The sequence below is a fragment of the Sturnira hondurensis genome, unplaced genomic scaffold, assembly GCF_014824575.4.
Source record: "Sturnira hondurensis isolate 20B ecotype Veracruz unplaced genomic scaffold, ASM1482457v3 Scaffold0007521, whole genome shotgun sequence".
Lineage (NCBI taxonomy): Eukaryota > Metazoa > Chordata > Mammalia > Chiroptera > Phyllostomidae > Sturnira > Sturnira hondurensis.
Genome location: NW_028080152.1, coordinates 168,113 through 189,667, shown reverse-complemented (window position 1 = coordinate 189,667; position 21,555 = coordinate 168,113). Strand labels below are relative to the sequence as shown.

Genomic DNA, 21,555 nt, shown 5'->3' with positions numbered 1-21,555 from the left:
GGTGGCAGAGACCTGTTTGCCTAGGTGTGCAGAAAGGGTGGCAAGGACAGAGGGCCCTGTTCAGTTGCAATCTCTGTGGTCGCCAGCCCACCAGCCTGCCAGCCCAGGAAATTTGAGAGGAGCATTGTCCTAACCAGTCAGGTTGGGGATTGGGCTGGGCTGAGAGGTACACTTTCTGCAGAAGTTTTTACTGGAAAGTGGACTGAGGTGTTCTCCTGTGAAGGCAGCTTGACTTGCTTCTCAACCAGCCACAGGACTGGGAAGGACCAGTACCACATCCATTCGGACCCAGGCAGCCCGTCGGGTGGGCGGGCGCCCGCACCCGAGTCTGGTACCCTGGCTGGCGAGAGGGTGTGTGCCTGGGCCTACAACCCAGCCCACAGAGGGGTCGTACCAAAACCAGAAAAACAGGATTGGACAGTTTGAAACCAACAAGGAAGGAGGTTTTTTGGGTGTGTGTGTGTGTTTAACTTTTTAAAAACTTTTTTAAACTTTTTTTTCAGTAATTGTATATTTTTTTTAAATTTTATTGTTGCTGTATCTTTCAGTACTCTGTTCCTCTCCTTTCTTTTTTCCTGTTTTAGTCCTTCTTCCTTTCACTCCAAACTTCTTGCTTTTTCCTCACTTCTCTTGCCCTGTGGGGCACTCATACGTGTTCCTTACTAGTACCTTCCTCTTCTTTCCACCTTTATCCCCTTCCAAACTGTCCTCTGGTCACCTTTCTTTTCCTTCAGTCTGTTCCATGTTTTCATGCCTCTGGTTCTATTTTGCTTGTTAGTGTATTTTGTTCACTGGATTCCTCTTATAGGTGAGATCCTATAGTAGTTGTCTTTCACTCCTTGGCTTCTTTCACTTAGCATTATGTTCTCTAGTTTCCTCCAGGCTGTCAGGAAGGGTAGGAGTTCCTTCTTTTCTTTTGGGTGAAAACTAAACAACAATAAGAAAAGGCAGTTCTCTTTTTAGGTTTTAAGGACATTCCATACTGTTTTCCAGAGAGGTTACACCTGTCTACATTCCCACCAATAGTGGACTAGGGTTCCTTTTGTCCACAACCTCCCCAGCACTTGTTTGTTGATTTATTAATGATGTCCATTGTGACAGGTGTGAGGTGATATGTTATTGTGGTTTTAATTTGCACTTCTGATGGCTAGTGATGTTGAGCATCTTTTTGTATGTCTATGTTCATAGCAGTGCTATTTGTGAGGGTGTGGCTAAGTCACATTGTAGAACAACAAGTGGAATGAAAGATTGTATTTGTTTTGTGGAAATACAGTTGTTCACATGTCGAGAACAGCATGCTCTCAGTTTTATTCTGATTGAGTTGAATGTATAGATTATTTTGAAGTGAATAACATCTTAACAATTCTGAATTTTATAATTCCTGAACATGATGTATCCAATTATTTAGGTGTTTAAAAACTTAATTCTGAGAAGATCTGTAAGTTTAGTCTAGGGATCTTGCTCATCTTTTCCTAAGTATTTATATTTTCAGATGCTATTGTAAAAGGTGCTTAAAGGTTTGTTATTTTCAGTTGTTGTTATGCTAATATATAAAAGTGCAATTGAATAAATTTTTGACCTTGAATTTTACAAACTTGCTAAATTCGCTTACCATTTCTAGTAATCTCTGAAAGTTCCTTAGTGTTTCCTAAGACACAATCATGTCTACAGAAAAGGATGGTTCATTTCTTAGGAGATAGGGGATTAATTAGCTTATCAATTACTGTGAGTTATTTCAGCTGGTTGTGTTTTCCTCATACTTGATCCATTTCATCTAAGTTATCCAATTCACTGAGTTAACATTTTTCATAAGTACAATTGATTATTCTTTTAATTTTATTTCTATTTAAGTTTTATTTTTAACTTCATATGGAAAATTTTTTCTTTTCCAAAATATATTTTTTTGATTATGCCATTACAGTTGTCCCATTTCCCCCCTTCATTCCCCTCCATGCTGCACACTTCCTCTCCCTCATCCCCCCTTTAGTCCATGTGCATGTGGCACAACCTTCTTAGCTTGTACATTTCCCACACTATTCTCGCACTCCCCCCATCAATTTTCTCCCTACCATCTATGCTATTTACTCTTAGTACCTTCTCTCCCATTCTCCTTCTCCCACTCTCCTGTTGCTAATCCTCCATGTGATCTCCATTTCTGTGGTTCTGTTCCTGTTCTAGTTGTCTGCTTAGTTTTAGGTGTGGTTGTTAGTAACTGTGAGTTTTCTCTCCTTTTACTCTTCATATTTTTTATCTTCTTTTTCTTAGATAAGTTCCTTTAACATTTCATCTAATAAGGACTTAGTGATGATGAACTCTTTGAAGTTGACCTTATCTTAGAAGCACTTTATGTGCCCTTCCATTCTAAATGAGAGCTTTGCTGGATAGAGCAACCTTGGATATAGGTCTTTGGATTTCATGACTTGGAATATTTCTTTCCAGCTCCACTTTCCTGTAATATCTCTTTTGAGAAATCAGCTGACAGTCTGATGGGAACTCCTTTGTAGGTGACTTGTCCTATTATCTTTTGCTGCTTCTAGAATTTTCCCCTTCATTTTAATGTTGGACAATGTAATTATGATGTGCCTTGGTGTGTTCCTCCTTGGGTCCAACTTCTTTGGGACTCTCTGAGCTTCCTGGACTTCCTGGAAGTCTATTTCCTTTGCCAGATTGGGGAAGTTCTCATTTATTTATTGTTCAAATAAGTTTTCCACTTGTTGCTCTTCCTCTGGCCCTTCTAGTACCCCTATTATTCAGATGTTGGAACATTTAAAGATGTCCTGGAGGTTCCTGAGCCTCTCTTCATTTTTTTGAATTCTCGTTTCTTCATTATTTTCTATTTGGTTGTTTCTTTCTTCCTTCTGGTCCACTCCATTGATTTTATTCCCAGTTTTGCTTCCATCACTATTGGTTCCCTCTGTATTTTGCTTCATTTCACTTAGCATAGCCTTCATTTTTGCATCTATATGTGAGTGAAATCACCCAGTTGTGTGAGCATCCTGATCACCAGTGTTTTGTACTGTGCATGTGATAGGTTGGCTATCTCTTTGTTTCTTAGAAGTATTGGGTCTTGGGCTTCAAACTGTTCTTCTGCTTGAGCCATAATGTTTTTGTTTGTTTATGCTTGTTACATATGAGGGGCATAGGCTTATGTGTTCACCAGGGCAGGTCAACCCAGTAGCTGGGTCGTGACTGGGGGTGGGGTCAGGGAAGGAGCAATGACATTTGTTATTCTCTCTCTAAGATTTTGGTCTTTCGTGCTTCTTCCCACAAGCAAATTTGGCCCTTCTGGTGCTGTTTCTGGGGGGTGTGGGCTTGTGTATGTTCTAGGACCCTCTGGGTCTCTCCAATGAACTCTCCTGTGAGGCTGGGAGCCTCTTCTGGCACCTCAGCACCTGAAAGTTTTTCCAATTGGTGCTTTTAGACTTCATTTTTCTTCACTGGGGCCCTGGGTTGTGCAGTGTGCCTCACTGCTTTTTTTGCCTGGTTTATCTTCGTGTGAATGTGACAGCCAGCTGCTGTGCACCCTCACTGGGTCTGCCCATTGGCACCCCTTGCATGGGATCTGTGACCCACCACCTGCATGCCTGGTTTGTCCAGCAGCCACCCCTGTTTCCTGCTGCAACCCCTCTCCATCAGCCACTGACTCTGCCCCTCTTATCCGTCTGGGTTTATGGTTTCTTGTTGTTGGAGTTTGGTACAGTTCAATTTTTTGTGTGTTTTGGTTGTGTTCTTGTTTCTAAATTTCCGTTGTGCTTAAATTTGGTTGTATGAGGAGGTACACTATTTCCACCTATGCCTCCATCTTGGCTGGGAGATGGAAGATTTTATTTTCATTCATAGCCTACAGTAGTTTATAATTGTGTTTTTTGTATTCTTGAAATAATGGGGGAAATGGTTCCAGTCTGCCTTACACAGAATGAATTGAGTTTGAGGATCTTAATTTTATTTTATTTTTCCACATTTTGTTTCCTTTTTTAAAAATTAAATTTATTGGGGTGACATTGTTTAATAAGATTATATAGGTTTCAAGTGTACATTTCTATCATATATGTTCTGTATATTCCTTTGTGTGTTCACTACCCAAAGTCAAATCTTCTTTTTTAAATATAGATTTTATTTATTTATTTTTAGAGATGAAAGGGAAGGGAGATAGAAGGAGAGAGAGAGCAATATCGATTAGTTGCCTCCCATACCTCTCCAACCTGGGACCTTTTCCTCATTCCAGGCATGTGCTCTGACTGAGAATAGAATTGGTGAACTTTCATTTTGTTGAATGACACTCAACCCACTGAGACACACCAATCAGCACTAAAGTCAAGTCTTTTGTTGCCATGTCTTTGGCCCCCTTTCCCTGTATGAGGGATCTGTGTGGTGTTCATCTGCTTGTATTTATGATATTAATAATTTGGCTTTTCTCTAAAGGTACCAAGTGTCTCCTGTTTTGGTTTTCTTTGTTTCTATTTTATTGATTTAAAAAATCTTTCCTTCATTAAGTTCTTCCATAACATATTTCTATATGAACTGTTTCCATTTCATTAGAGAGCTTTATTATGCCACTTCATGCTTTTGGGAATGAAGTTATGACATCACCTATGACATAAAGGGCACTTGTGATGCTATTAAATTGTGTCTATATGAAAATCCAATGACCTCCAGTAGTTTTCTTCCCAATGAGCTGCATGTGATCACTGCATCAGGGAATTACTGAGTCTCCAATTCAAGTTTTCAAAACAGGATGTTGGGATTAGGCTTCTGCCAAAGTCACCAGGCTTCAAATTTTCATATAGTAGACCCTTCTGAGAACTTCTGAGCACTAGCAGTATGGGGTCCCAATGGCAATGCATGAATAACTTCCCATTTAAGTCCCCCAGAGTAAGTGCTCTCTCATTTTTGTTATATACTTGGATGAGAGAGAGATAGTAAAGAAGTAGGTAGAATTTTTAGAATTCTGTAATGGTCATGGACCATATTATTCCCATATATTTCCCAGATTGGTGTAGGCTTTGTATTTTGGCTGGATTGAACCAGTGTAGTTGACTAAAAATGTTCACGCTAGCTACCACATTGTCCCAAACTTCTTTCTTTAAGAAACTCTTATGATGTTATCAATGTAATAGCTTGACTCATTTAGAGTATGTTCATATCTAAATTTTCTTTCCAAACATGACAATAGATATGGCTTATAGAGAATTCCTATGGATTATTGCGTGTTTTGAGGCAATATCTGTATCTGTTAATGTTTCCAGTGTATCATTCTTATTGGGGTATATAAATTGACATTCTCCACTAATGTAATCATGGTCAGATCTAGCAAACATCTATCATTCAGATAAACAGAAACCATTAGTACTTCTTTTCATTTAGCTGGAAGAATGTGGAGAATTGAATTTATGCATATATTTGTTCTCAAGTTCTGAGTACTAATTTAGTCCAGAGTAACCTTATCATACCAGATAGTTTTTTTAAATTAAGTATATGTTTCCCATCTTTTGCCACTTAAACTCAAGAAAACAGTGCTTACATGTACCCTTTCAATCTTAGAAATAGTATGTACAATACTTGGGGTTGCTAGGTTTAATCCATTTCTTTGCTAAGCTGGAAACCGCCATCTTTTGGTGAGCTTAGCCCATATTTAAAATCTTCAGCTGGTACCCAGAGGTATTTATTGCCTTTTAGTCTAAGGCCCTTATAACGATATTTGTGGATGTGGAGATGCTCAGTGGAGCCCATAGGAAACCATCCTAGGGAAATTACAGTGGAAGGCATCAAAGACTTGATATAGAGGCAGGCACTTGTTGGAAAAGAATTCCTGTCTTGTAGAAAGTAACTCATTTGATAGTAGGCTGAAAATAAAGAACCGAATTAGTGGGCTAGGAACCATTATGATTCTGCTGAGATGTATTCAGGCCTTCAGAACTAAACAACTGTGATTACTTGTCCATTCAGTAGTTGAAAGGTCAATTTCAATAAGTCCCATGCCCCCATTTCTCTTCCTCTGAGCTCTGGACCTCTATATCTAGCAGGGCCATGCACAATTTGGCATCTCTGGGTCACACTGGAAGAAGAATTGTCTTAGGTCATACATTAAATACACAAATACTCATGCAAACTTATGAGCAAAAAAAGGTTCTAAGTAAATTTATAATTTTGTGTTGATCTATATTCATAGCCATCCTGGGCTGCACCTTGCCCGGGAACAGCAGTAACACTCCTGGCAATAAGGACCTTCTTTTCTAGGTATGTGCTGGTAAAGAGACCCAACACTGGTTTTCCTTTCATTAGGGCTTAAATAATGTTTGCCTTACCTGACGATTTCCTAAAATGAAACCTGTAAATTTTTATTCACTTTATTTAATTGTTTCTTTTCAAAGCAAAGGCTTTCCATGTAATTATCTCTGTGTTTTTCTTTCTTGGCAAGACCCAAGTCTTTTTCTCTGGGGATTGTTGTAGGGGAAAGAACTGTCATTACTTCATTTGAATTTGTTCCAAATATTTTAATAAAGTAATCTATAATGACGTTACACTCTCTTTTCTTTAAAACAAATGCAATGTGTTAAGCCAGAGAGGCTGGGTCTGCCGATAAATGTTGAAGAATTATTTTCCTGATAGAAATACCTGGGAGATTTCTGGAAACTCAACTTTCTGCCTAAGCTGAAGTTTATCTTCAAATGGTCTCTGATCCTTCAGATATTTTCTTTGTATATTTTCCTCAGGATAGATATCTCTCATTACTTGTAGAAACCTGTGTAAGGTCCCAATTTTCTGGGATGAAGTTGGGTAGAGAAACAGACATACTTTTAATTAGAAAAAAGGGGTCTTTAGAGATATGCTCTTTGAGTGACTGAAAGGCAGAAGAGTTCTACTACCTGGTAGAATGCCCAGTCACTGGCTATTTGAAGAAGATAAATCCCAGTAGTTGTCTTGTTAGCTAGAGAGTAATGGTCAGAGACAGGAATGCTTTCCTAGGTCCTCATGGGGAAGTAGTTTTTGTTTACCTCACCACAACTGGCTGAGGAGAAGTACATTGAAGTAACTACTTTCAGTGTTGTAAAATTTCTGGGGTTTTTGTATTGGCAAATAATAGATTTGGCCAAGTTAATTTCCATAAATACATCCAGTTTTTACATAGCCATGAGAACACAGCATCATTGTTTTTCTCTGAAGCAATTTTCCCAACAGGTGAGAGTGTTCAAGTATTTTACAAGTATGTATTTCTGTTTTATTTAAGTGTCTTTATATGCTAGGTATCTGTGTTGGATGCTGCAACCACTGTGTGAAAGACTGAGGTGATGGGGACTCTGTGTGGAAACATGGGAAGGGCAGCTGCATGAAACTATTTCCACATTTACTGATCACTATCCATTACTCAGTGTTTTGTGGTCACACATAGATACATGAGGTACCCACAGTCACTGCCAATGAAAGAAGCTCTGAGTTTAAAGACTAAGGAACTGACCTGAGGTGAGTTCTTAGAAGAACCAAAATTTATACAAGATATTTAAATGTTGTTAATGTCCAAAATATATGTATTTTTATTGGAAAAAATCTGAATTAATTAAATCAAGGTAGCAGAATAAGGAAATCAATCAGAATATAGAAAATGTGTTTGGTGAATAGCATTATAGTCTGATAGATATTTTTTGTTTGTTTTGTTAAATAATGAAGAGAAACTTTCAAAACATTCCAGATAAACTAATGGGTTCATGGTCTTGGTTCATGGGGTATTATATTTTACAGGGTAAATTAACATTTCTAATTATTCTAAGACCTTTGAGTCAGAGAATTTATGATACATGATCTATATATTGCATTGTGTGTTCACCACCCAAAGTCAGATCTTTTTCTATCACCATATATATGACCCCCTTTACCCTTTACTACCCTCTCCTTTTCCTCTGGGTTAACCAGCATACTGTTGTCTGTGTCTATGAGTTTTTGTTTGTTTTTCTTCTTGGTTAATATGTTGCTTTCAGCTTTCTTTACCAGATATTAGTGATATCATATGGTCTTTGACTTTTCCTGTCTGACTTATTTCACTTAGTAGAATCTCATGGTCCATCCACATTTTTGTAATGCTGGGGCTTCATCTTTTCTCATGGTGGGGTAGTATTGTGTGCATGTACCTCATCTCTTTTATCCAGTCACCTACTGCGGGACACTTTGGTTGTTTTCATGTCTTTTCACTATGCATAAGGCTAAAATGAATACAGGGATGCATATATCTTATGTCATTCCCCAAACTCAGTATAAAATTAATGAGAGAATGAAAAATTGTAGCATAGCAAATGTGTTAAAGTAGTAAGAAATTAACTGCTATTTTAGTTTAGAAGCTGGATGTAAGATTTTTTATTTTGAAATTTTAAAATTATACTTTACATTCAATATTTTGTTCTACTTTCAGGGCTACAGCATAGTGGCCACAGAATCATATACTCCACAGTGTGTTCCCCTTGATACTTAAAGGACAACCCTGCCCCTTGCATAGTTATTACAATATTACCGACCACATTTTCCATGTGAGATTTTGTTTCTGATATGGAAGCTCAATATCTGTGAACATTTTCAAAACCTAAATTTGTAGACACAGAAAAGAGTTGGTGGTACCCAGAGGAAATGTAGGTTTTAGTAATGAAGGGTTGAGGGGTCAAATCTGTGGTGATGGAAGATGATTTGACTTTGGGTACTGGGCACACAATACAGTATACAAATCATGTATCATAGAAATGTACACTTGAAAGCTATATGAGCTTTCTAACTTATACCATCTCAATAAATTTAATGAAAAATCAGTATATGCATAATCAGCAATGCAAATTAGTACATTTTTGAAAGAAATCTGTGTTCAGAGAACTGCCTTGTTTATTATTACTTATAGAGTCATAAAACTGTAATTTTAAAGTATTCTAGAGAATATTTTTGTTACTATGGAATTTTAACTTCTCTTTTTAGAAAGGGGGCTCTTAAGATAACATGTTAAATTTTTTTTTAAATAGAGAAGTGTTAACTTAGCAGTTTAAGTTAAAAGTCTAATAATACTACCTGTCAGGTTTTATAATATTGGATCTTTGATGACTTAAACAACAGAGAATAGAGTATATAACCAGTTTCTCATCTAAATAATTTAACTGGCTAGTAGGAGATTTATTCTGGAGAAATCCAACATTGCTGATTAGTAAGAGTAAGGGCACTAGATAGATCCTGCATAAAGTAAGGAGGGAGAAAAAAAGAATTTGATGTAGACCACCTTATATCCTCATGTTCTTTAATAGGTGAGCCTTTATCAGCCTACAGCTTCAAGAATGGTACAGCTTCTGAATACACTGGAAGCAGCAATGTGAATGAGGTAGGGAGAGTGGTGCTCACAGCTGGCTTGTAAGGAAAGATCTACCTTTCAGCATACCCTCCCTCCCCGTGCCAAATCTATGGGATGGAATCAGTTTGTCTGTCTTTGAACATAAGTGATTTCGTAATTTTTCACTGCGAGAAATACAAAAAAAATTTAGGTCTGTGTTTATAGTTGTACAGGTCTTCTCTCTTGTTTAACTTTATCCTTTATCATCAGATGTAGAGGAATCTGAGGAATCAATTTTTTAAATAATTTTTTTTGCTTTTGTCTATTAAGCTGCATTGTGTCTTTATTTCTTATAGCATTTTAAGGTGCCTCCTGAGTAAACCCTGGAAGATCCCTGGGGATCAGGCTTCTAACACTTTCTCAAGAAAGAAAATTTTTCTGAAGAAGAATTTAAAAAAGAGTATTTATCTCACTTAATATTCACATTAATATTCTAATCACTTCTAGATATTTACCTCTTCAATATAATTTCACCTTCCTGATTTGATCGTTTTGTTTCTGTCACTGTATGCTATTCAGTTCTTCCTATGATGTATGTGTCCCACTTTTTCCATGTCATTCACCTTGCTTCTAGTCTAAATACATTGCATCACAGGTGAATACTACAACTCATGTGTAATCCAAGAGATAAATCCTGAGACATGCAATTTTATCCTATGCCTAAATAGGGCTTCATAGAGTATAATACTCTTTTTATCCTTGGCCTATGTCTATAGTTCTCACCACATTGACAAAGACTCCAATGATTCCTTGTGTTACAATGTTGATAGTAAAGCATTCAAGAACATTAATGATAGTTATCATTTATTCAACCTTTACTGGATGGCAGCCAATATTCTAGGTATTTACTAGTAATAAAACAACGGAAGAGGCAGGCTCTATTGTTATCCCCATTGTAAAAAAGATGAAAATGAGGCACAGAAAGGTTTATTAGGTTGCTCAAGGTCACATAGTAGTAAGTGGCAAGGCTAGGATTTCAACACAAGGCAATGTGTCTCCAGAGTCCATGTGATTTTTCACTGTGCTTCACTCTCTCTGAAAGGCTGTTTTGGGTATTAAATAAGTATAAGCTGAATAGGGTAAATCATAATCAGTATTTGGTTTCTGTAATGATAAAATGCCACTTACCACTGGGTAGCCTTTTTTAATGAACAGTTATAGGCTAGGACATTTCTATTTTGTTATAAAAATATGAAAATGTCAGTAGAATAGAATGTAAGATGGGGTTGCACAAAGAGTCCAATGGAGGATAAGACTGGACAAGGTTTTTGAGATTATCTAGTTCCAGTCCTTTATCTTCCAAAAAGCAACCTGAGACAGAGATGTAATTGCATTTAGAAATGACTCAACCCCATGCCTTTTTTACACTGGTGTTGGGCCCTTCCCTTGAGTATGCTGAGTTTTGGAACCTGGGCAACAATGCTCCATTTCTGAGCACCCTCTGTACCTTGAAGAATTATAAATACAACCATGTCTCGTTGTCCTCTACCTCTGTTTTCAGTGCCTGTGTTCTTCTTCTTCAATACCTGGGTCTCCCCAAGAATTTTGAAAAAAATAATACCTGCTGGTAATGTAAGAGTTCATGATAGTCAGCAGTCAGTGAATTTGAAAAATATTTCAAATCTAAATAGTGTTTCTGTGTTAAGGGTTGTAGAATAGTCAAAATACATGGAGAGAATTACAACTTGTTAAAAAGCTGATAATACTAAAAAAAAAGAAGCAGAAAAGTTTCTGAAAGTCACAGAGTCTAACTTAGTAATTGCATTAGGGAACAATGTGCTAATTATGTCTTGTTTGGATAAAGTCCTGTCTGTGGAAACTTATTGAGAATCCATACAGACTGAATATCCTTGAGACATAAAGGTCTGAATACTTAATAGCAACTTATCGTAGTATTGAGTTAGTGCAAAGGGGGCATTATTTTTTGTGCTTCATTAATTATAGTGTAAAGGTTCTCACCATGAATATTACCAACTCAGAGCCCTGACATCATGCCATTTTATCCAGAGGGTTTTTGTTTTGGAACCACCAGAGAGTAAGTCACTGCTGACTTGAGTGTCCAGGACTGAGAGTTTAAATAAGGCTCTATTAAAGATATGACTGGCTGTGGGGCTTTTGATACTTTCTCTTTTGACAATCCACTATGATTTAGGGGGTAAACCTCTTCTTTGTAACCAAAACAAAATCATCTCAGGAGGAACAGAATGTCAAGGGAAGGTACAATAGGCTATTAGGAAGAAGAAGTCATAGATATTCAGCAAAACTTTATTAAGTGTAAACCCCTGTAGAAGATAAAATAATGAATAGGTACACCAAAATATAATGGATGTATTCATAGTTTGTTCACCCTTTTATTACAGTTCCCATCTCCTGACCTCTCCTCCTATTCTGGAAACAGGCTTTTGAGAAGACTAAATGGGACATAGTAACAATGTGACAGAATTTATCCTCCTGGGCCTCACTCAGGATCCTGGGGGCCAAAAAGCATTATTTGTCATATTTTTACTCACTTACCTTGTGACCATGGTGGGCAACCTGCTCATTGTGGTGACTGTTCTTGCCAGCCCCTCTCTGGGCTCCCCCATGTACCTCTTCCTTGTTTATCTGTCACTCATGGATGCAGCATATTCCACTGACATTTCACCCAAATTGATCATAGACTTACTCTCTGGTCAAAAGACAATTTCCTTCTCAGCTTGCATGGGACAGCTCTTTCTGGGACACCTTTTTGGAGGTGCTGAGATCTTCCTTCTGGTGGCCATGGCCTATGATCGCTATGTGGCCATCTGTAAACCACTGCACTACATAACCATCATGAATAGACAGGTTTGCATCCTGCTGTTGGTGGTGTCCTGGGCTGGAGGTTTTGTTCATTCTCTGGTTCAATTTCTCTTTGTGTACAACCTCCCCTTTTGTGGCCCCAATATCATTGACAACTTCATATGTGATTTGCACCCAGTCTTAGAACTTGCCTGCAGTGACACCTATGTCTTAGGCCTCACTATGGCTGCCAATGGTGGAGCAATCTGTACAGTCATCTTTATTTGTTTACTAATATCCTATGGAGTCATCCTAAGTTCCCTTAAAACTCACAGTCAGGAAGGCAGGCGCAAAGCCCTGTCTACTTGTAGTTCCCACATCATGGTGGTTGTTCTCTTTTTTGTTCCCTGCATTTTTATGAATGTTAGACCTGTTTCCCACTTATCTGTTGATAAATTCATAAGTGTGGCTTATACTGTTGTCACTCCCATGTTGAATCCTCTAATATACACTTTGAGAAATTCAGAAATGACAAATGCTATGAAGAAACTGTGGTGTAGGAAGTTAGGCATAGATAGACTGAGAATGTGTCATTCATATTGAATGCACCTGTTAGTAATTCTGAAACAAGAAACAAGTAGTTCATTCTAACAATGGATGAGATAGTCAACACAATGAGTTTTCTTGGGATGCTTTTCTTTATTCATAGAAGGTATCAAAAAGTAGAACAATTTGTCCTGTGTTGTTAAAATCAATCTAACACAGAAATTCTGAAGGGTGAGTAAAAAGGCAGAGATATTTTTTCCTATTATTAACAAATTAAACTAAGTTCACCTTGTAACTTTTTTTATTGTTCAGTTAGAGTTGTCCTGATTTTATTTCTGTTGCTCTCACCTACCCCACCCCACCAACCCCCACCTCATGGTCAATGTATCCCACACTGTGCATGCCCATGAATCCATTATTCATGTTTCTTGGCTTGCCTCTTCCCCTTTTCTCTACTCCCCCTACCTCCTCCCCTCTGATCATTGTCAGTTTGTTCTCTATAATTTATGTTGAAATGTGCTTAAGAAGAATTTATTTTTCCCTTAGAAAGGGAAAAGCAAGCTACCTTGAAAATTTTGGTTTTACCCCAAATAATGAGAAATCAATTTGAGTAATGTTTAGAATGAATCTCTAATGTGAAAAGAGTGGTGTGTATGTATGTATGTATGTATGTATGTATGTGTTGATTGATTGTTGTTCAAGTACAGTTGTCTCCATTTTCATTCCACCATGCTTCTCTGCCCCAGCCGTCTCCACCTGGTAAACTTACCCTCGTTGACTTTGTCCATGTGTCCTTCATACATGGTCCTTGATGGCCCTTCCCCTGTTTTCCCCCAGCATCCCTCTCCCCATCCCCTCTGGTTACTGTCAGTTTGTACTTCATTTCAAAACTTTTATGTTTGTTATTGTATGCATACAACAGGTTTTAGAAACTGCCTTAAGCATTTTGTCTTCCAGATTATTTCTGTTCCTCATTGTGACACGTGTGCATTTGAAGTTCAGGATGTCTAGATGGAAGATGATACCATATTTCGCTAAATGCACAATCATGGAGCAGTTCTGTTAGATGTGATGTTGGATTCATTCACAGGTTGGGATGAATCCGAATGAGATAGTTGACAAAAAACAAAACAGATGCTAGTTCTTGATTAGAGTATAGAATACCTTACTAATCCAAGCTGTAAACATCTTTTCATGCTTGTCCTCACTAGTTATTATGTGCCTTTTTGCCATTCTTCCAAGTGTAGATGACCTTATTTTGACTTTATGACACTGAAGTTTGAGTAAAGAAATGTGTTATTTTACACAGCAATGTGTTCCCTAAAAGTTGCCTTCATCTTCAATACTTTAAATTGTAGACTTAATAATGATTTGCTTTTATATAAACAAAATTTTGTTTTTCAATATTATCTTTAAAAAGTTTTATTTCCGCAGTGTGTAGCCTCTCCAGAATATCACAAAGTAGGAAGAACATGGAATTGCTTCCACTGTATTTTAGAAACATCATCTATGTTTTGCAAGAGTTTCTTTTTTTTCTAACTAAAAAACATTGAAACCTTACTTAAAAATTTTATTATGAATTTTTTCATGTATACCAATAATATATGCAATTTATACCCATAATATGATCAATATTGAAATTACTTGGGAATACCATTCCCCTCCTTCTTTCCAGATGTAATCCTAATGTTCAATTTTATATTTATCATAGTTAAAAATAGTTTAACTGCATATGTATATATCCTTAATTTATAGAGTGTACAGTTTCATATTCTTTACCTTTATTAAAATTATGCTACATAGTACTATGTTTTCTGAGTCTTTTATCCACAATGTTGACTTCCTCAGATTTAATCTTCTTGTTGCTCCTCTCTGTAGTCCCACCAGTTCTGTGCTCTGTATTATTCCATGTCTAAATATACCACGTGTTCTGAACCCATTCAGCCAGTGTCCTACTGTATGCTGCTATGGACATCCTGAAAGAAATTGCTTTGTGTTGGGCAGGCTGTTTGCATGCTCAGTTTTATGGATGGTTATAGTTTTCTCCTAAAGATGTTTTATCAGTTACACCCCTGCTTGAATCTATACATGTGTGTTTGTGTGTGTGCATGTGTGTAAGGGATTTAAATCTACTTGACCAAGGGCTTTCTGCTGTGATAAAACCAAAATTTTCAACACATTTTTCAAAGATGCAACCTACTTTCCTAATCTGATGTCATATTTACAATGTATTTTAAAGAGCTGTGTACCCATTCCTAGACTCTCTTTTATTTTAATTGGTTCATTATTCTTAGGAAAATACTACATTATTTTAGGTCTTGTAAGTAGCTTTTGATATCTGTTAAGAGGTCTATTACACAATAGTCTTATTTAAAACAATGTTTTCGGTTTCCAGCAACTATTTTCCACATAATTATTAGAATGATTTCAGAGGTCTTAGAAACCTACCAGCATTTTGACACACAGTATATTAAATGTCTAATTAACGTGGAAAGGAATTGATATATTGATCACATTGAATCATTCTTTCTAGAAACATGAAAAATCTGAGTACTTATTTAGGTATTTAAGATTCAGTTAGGATTCACCTTTTGGGATATTGCTGAGCAGTAATGATATGAATGACTTTTGTTTCTAATATCTTTCTAATATTTTATATCCTGTTTCTCATTTTATATTACTTAGCAGAATAATAAATGATACAATAACTGTGAGCAGAGGAAAAGTGAACTTAGCTTTAATATGGATGCCTCTGATATTTCTCTATAAAAATGTGTTTATTAAAAATTATCATTTCAATTGTCTTCCAAGAAAATATATCACTCTCCAAAAAAGAAAAAACAACACGAAACTGTTTAAAAAGAGTTTACCAATTTAAAGACCAGATGGGAGAAGGTATGGGATTATAGGGGAAAAGGTGAAGGGTTAGCAGGAACAATTACGAATGACATGTGGACAATAACAAGGGTGGGGTAGAGCAAGGGAGAGAGGTGAGGAAGCATTGGGTAGTGGAGACAGGTGAGGACAAAAGGCAGAAAATGGTACCTGAATAGCAACAAAAAATGTTAAAAGCAAAGAAACTTTAAAAATGGTGAAGTACTCAGGACTAGCAATGGTGGGACATCATCACTACCTCAGTTATGAAGAAGAAAAAGTAATAGATTTCTTTCTGAACCTGGGAATAACTATAACAGAAAAAGGAGGTTCATTTGACAGCAGCTGTGCCTTGAGTAGAGAGACAGCCATTTCCAAACTGGCCCATGAAGGAAACTAGCACATGAATTAATACCTTGATGTCTCTTCACTCTCTGATATCCCGTTATTTCCTTTCATTGGCCGAACTTACCCAACAGCTAAAGGGTGAGTTAGCTTGGTCGGTGACCACTTTAGCAGTCAGTTTCTTATGGACCAGAATAAGGTGGAAAATATTAGAGTTGGTTGTACAGGAGCAAATGTAGCACATCTGTAACACCCAACCCTTTTTGCTTCTACTATTCATTTACAACTTTGGATGGAAGGGAAAACTCTCTCCTCAACACAGAAAACATAAAATATCCCTTTAATTTTCATATCATCAATTGATTTCAGCTCAGACATACTCCGATTTCCAACCTAATTGAAATATGAACCACCAATACCCTTTATATAAATTAGTGGAGGGGGGAAAGAGAGAGATAAAGAAATAATTACATAAAACAAAACATCCACTTCAGTCTAAGCTTCCACAGATTGTCATGTGATCAAAGTTAGCAATTGTAGCTTCTCGAACAGAAATTTTATATTCCTTTCACTTTCTGCCAATTTCTTGGATAGACAGAGAATAATATCCAGTCAGACCATTGAAACCTTAGTTACCATTGCAGTCAAATCTATAATGGTTTTGTTTTGGAGTTTTCTCCCTGTTTCTCATTGCTGTCTACTGGGCACGGGAGTAGAAGAAGATATTGTATTTCACGTGTTCATTTGTGTGTAGCAAACCAATTTTCTTTCATCAATTAGGACCAAGCTCTCAACTCAGTCCAGGGAACTTCTTGTTTCATCAGCCTTGGGAGCCCAACATAACCATGGACATTTTCCATTGAAAACATATTGGAACAATGACTGTGTTCATTTGTACAAGTATTTGTCTTTGGGCAGCAGGGCTTTCAATTGTACGAAGTTCAAACTTCCAAGTGACTGAACCAAAGATACCTTAGGTGGGTTATCATGTGTAATAGGTGTAAGAATGATGAAGCTCATTCTGACTTCTACATTTGATTCACTGCCTTTTGTGTCTTGTGAATACAGGAGAGATGGCCTGATTTCAGTATAGGCATGGCTGAAGTATATAGCTATCCTTTAGGATAAAAAACCAACATTGTTTTGTGCTGTCTTTTGTCTCAAGTGGCACTGAGATAGAGACTTCACCATCTCATTTCATCATTTTATCATGTTGGATGCTTCTGAGTAATGGGAAAACTTGTGAGATCAGTGGCATAGACTGTAGTTATTTAAAAATATTCAACAAACTAGAGAAAACCATGTCTAGACAGCTGAAGGAAAAAAAACTATAAAACAATGTTTCTTTTGCAAGTGCTTTATATAAATAAACAGATGAAAATCATGAAAAAGAACACAAATACATTGTGGACAATAATTGAAATAAGAAATCCACTGAAGTGGCTCAACAGTAGATCTGAGCAAGCAAGTCAGTGAAGTTGAAGATGGGTCACTGAGATGATCCTGTTAGGGGAAGTGGTACATAGAGCTGTTCAGCGTTCTCTTTGACAAATATTAATTTACAATAGAGACTTATGTTTATTTCTAGGCTCTTTATTCTGTTCCTTTGGTCTATGTGTCTGTTCTTATGCCAGTGATTACAGTTGCCTTGTAATACAGTTCGATATCAGGTATTGTGATCCCTCTTACTTTACTTTTCTTTCTCAAAATTGCTGCAGCTATTTGGGGTCATTTATGGTTCCATACAATTTTTTGAAATGTTTGTTCCATACTTGTGAAATAGGCCATTGGTGCTTTAATAGGTATTGAGTTGAATGTATAAATTGATTTGGGGAGTATGGAAATTTTGATGATGTTAATTCTTCTGATCCATGAACACGATATATGTTTCGATGTTTTTGTGTCTTTTGAAGTTTCTTTCCTCAGTGTTCTGTAGTTTAATGTGTACAGTGTTTTACTTCCTTGGTTTTGTTTATTTCTAGGTATTTTATTTTTCTTGTTGCTATATCAAATGGAATTTTTATTTCCTGATTTCTATTTGTGATGTTTCAGTGTTGGTGTACAAAACTGTGTTTGATTTCTGAATACTGACTTAGTATCCTGCTGTTTTGCGAAATTCATTTATTGAGAGGAGCAGAGGTTTTTTTTGGTGGGTTCTATGGAATTTTTCTATATAGACTATCATGTCATTTGCAAGCAATGACAGTTTTTCTTCCTCCTTTTCAATTTGGATACCTTTTATTTTGTTGTCTGATTGCTGTGGCTAGGACTTCCAATACTATATTGAATAGAAGTGGTGAAATTTGACAATCTTGTCTTGTTTCTGATCTTAGTGGGAAAGATTTCAGATTCTGCCCATTGAGTATGATGTTGGCTCTAGGTATCTCATATATGGCTTTTATTATGTTGAGGAATGCTCCCTCTATTCCCACTTGATTGAGTGTTTTTATCATAAATATGTGCTGTACCTTATCAAGTGCTTTTCTGCATCTATTGATATGATCATGTGATTTTTGCCTTTGTTTTTGTTTATGTGATGTACTACATTCATTGATTTGTGAATATTGCATTATCCTTGCATCCCTGGGATGAGTCCCACTTGGTCATGGTGTATGATCTTTTTAATGAATTGCCGGATATGGTTTGCCAGTATTGCGTTGAGGATTTGAGCATCTACGTTCATCAGTGATATTGGTCTGAAGTTTTCTTTCTTTATTGTGTCTTTATCTGGTTTTGGGGTTAGGATAATGCTGGCTTCATAAAAAGAGTTTTGGAGTCTTTCAGCTTCCTGGATTTTTTGAAATAGTCTGTGAAAAATAGGAGTTAGTTCTTTCCCAAGTTCTCTGTAGAATTCTTCTTTGAAACCATCAGGTGTAGGGGTTTTCCGTGTTGGGAGTTTTTTGATTACTGCTTCAATTTTGTCAGCTGTTATTGGTCTGTTCAGGGTTTCTGCTTGTACTTCATTGAGTTTGGAAGATTCTATTTTTCTAAAAATTTGTTCATTTTGTGTAGGTTTTCAAATTCCTTCGCATATAGTTTTTTGTAGTAATTTCTTACAATCCTTTGTGTGTCTATGGTATCAGTTGTGATCTGTCCCCTTTCATTTGGTTGTGTTTATTTAGGTCCTTTCTCTTTTTTTATTGATTAGTCTGTTTAAAGGTCATCAATTTTGTTTATTTTTTCAATAAACCAGCTTCTGGTTTTATTGATCCTTATAATTGTGCTTGTAGTCTCTATGTCATTTAATTCTGCTCTGATGTTGGTTATTTCTTTCCTTGTACTTTCTCTGTGTTGTCTTCATTGTTGTTCTTTGAGTTCTTGTAGGCATAGGGTTACATTGTTTAGTTGAAATAATTTTATGTTCATTTGGTAGGCCTGTATCGCTATGAACTTCCTTCTCAGGACTGACTTTCGTGTGTCCACAGGTTTTGCGTTGTTGTGAGTTCATTTTAATTTGTTTCCAGAAACTTTTTCTTTTCTTCCTCCATCCATTCTAGAGCTATTCATTAATAACATGCTATTGAATCTCCATTAGTTTGAGTCTTTTTCAGTTTTTTTTTTCTTGAGGTTGGTTTCCAGTTTCAGACCCCTGTGGTCCAAGAAAGTGCTTGATTTCAATTTTCTTGAATTTGTTGAGGCTTGTTTTGTGTCTTATCATGTAGTCTATCTTTCAAAGGTTTCCGTGTGCTTTTGAAAGGAATGTGAATTTTGTTTCTCTGGGTTGAAAGTCTCTGTATATATCAGTTAAGTTCATCTGATTTAGGACAATGCTCAATGCTGCAGTATCTTTGTTGATATTTTGTTGGGAAGATCTATCTATAGTTGACAGTGATGTATTGGAATCCTCTACTATGTTTGTTTTGCTGTCTATATGTTTCTTGAAGTCCTCCAAGATTTCCTTTATGTATTTGGGTGCTCTTATGTTGGGTGCATATATATTTACAATGTTTATGTCTTCTTGATGGATTCTGCCCTCTCCGATTTTGCAGTGACCTGCTGGATTTGTTCTTATGGCCTTTTTTTGTAGTCCATTTTGCCTGATGTGAGAATTGCTACTCTGGCTTATTTTCCCTGTTTGTTTGCTTGGAAAATTTGTTTCCAGCCCTTCACTATCAGTCTGTGTAGGTCTTTTGTGCGGAGGTGGGTCCCTTGTAGGCAGCATATGTGTGGGACATGCTTTCCAATTCATTCAGCTATTCTATGTCTTTTGATTGGAGCATTTAATCTGTTTATGTTTAAGGTTATTATTGATAGGTACTTACTCATTGCCATTTTTTGTACCTATGTTTCTCTCTCTGGCTCTTTTCCCTCCTTTTAATAAAGCCGTCCTTTTAGCATCTCTTGCAGATCTGGTTTGGTGGAGGTGCATTTTTTAGACTTCTTTTGCTTTGGGAGCTCCATATTTGGCCTTCCATATTAATTGAGAGCCTTCCTGAGTAAAATAGCCTTGTTTGCAGGCCTCTGGTTTTCATTATTTGGAATATTTCTTGCCATCCTCTCTGGCGTTGGAGAGTTTCCTTGGAGAAGTCAGCTGCTAGCCTTATCAGGGCTCCCTTGTATGTGACTTCTAGTTCCTCTCTTGCAGCGTTTAAGATTTTTTCTTTGTTTTGTAATTTTGGCATTCTAAGTATGGTGTGTCTTAGGGTGGGCCTCTTTAAGTTCCTCTGGATTGGGACTCTCCAAGTTTTAGGAAGTTGTGTAAATTTTTTTCTCATCAAATTAGGGAAGTTTTCCATCATTACTTTTTCAAACAGGTTTTTTATCCCTTGGTCTTCTTCTTCTCCTTCTGGTATCCCTATCATACTGCTATTATTCTATTTCATGTTGTACTATACTTCCATTACCACCTCGTCATTCTTTCTGAGTCTTTTTTGCTTTTCTTGCTCTATTTAGGTGTTTTTTTCCTTTTTTCTTCTCTTCCTCCAGGTCACTGATTTGGTGTTCTGCTTCATGCAGCCTGCTTGCAATTTCTTTTAGTGTGTTTTTCATTTCTGAGATTTTCTTGTTCATTTCTTCCTTTTTTTGTTGATAGTTTCTCTTTTCTTTTTCATGCTGATGTAGTTCTCACTCAGGTCCTTGTATTGTCTGTGAGTTCCTTGAGCATCTTTATAACCATTATTTTGAATTTTATATTTGACGGTTTTGTTACCTCCATTTTGTTTATCTCTTTTCGTTGGGAGTCTTCCATTCCTTTTGGTTTCATGTTCTTTTTTTTGTCTCTCATTTTAGGTGACTCAATTTGTTTGTTTGTGTGCTCCCAGATATTTTGCTTTGGTAGCTGTCTTTGTAGGGTGAACATGTATGATAGGCATTGTATGAGGTTTAGTGGTGTGGTCTCTTTGATCTCCTGGGCTGGATGATCTAGGTTTTCCCTTTCTTCTGTTTCTGTGGGCTCTCTTGTTGTAGTTGGGTTTCTATCTTTTGGTGGTTCCGTCGTTGGTGGTTTCTCTCCTCTAGTAGGTATACTGATGTTCTTAGTTCCCACCTATTCTTGTATGTGATCAGTGGCAAGGAGTAGGCAAAATAGATTAAGACAGCGTCAGAGAATATTTGATGGTTTTTAAGGTACCAGCATGTAGAGTAGACATAGGAGATTCTTAGGATAAGTATAATGTTAACTGTGATATTTCACTCAAGTATCCACTTTTTATAAAAGGTGAAAGGAAGATAAGACTCTT

At 36.8% G+C, this 21,555-nt stretch overlaps 1 protein-coding gene across 1 annotated transcript; it reads left to right on the top strand.

The window, feature by feature from the left end:
• The first annotated feature begins 11,767 nt into the window (after nucleotides 1-11,767).
• Nucleotides 11,768-12,777, top strand: LOC118991437 (olfactory receptor 4A5-like). The gene has a single exon (XM_037052652.1). The coding sequence runs from the start codon at nucleotides 11,768-11,770 to the stop codon at nucleotides 12,713-12,715; it is 948 nt and encodes a 315-aa protein (XP_036908547.1). The 3' UTR covers nucleotides 12,716-12,777.
• Nucleotides 12,778-21,555: the final 8,778 nt, after the last annotated feature.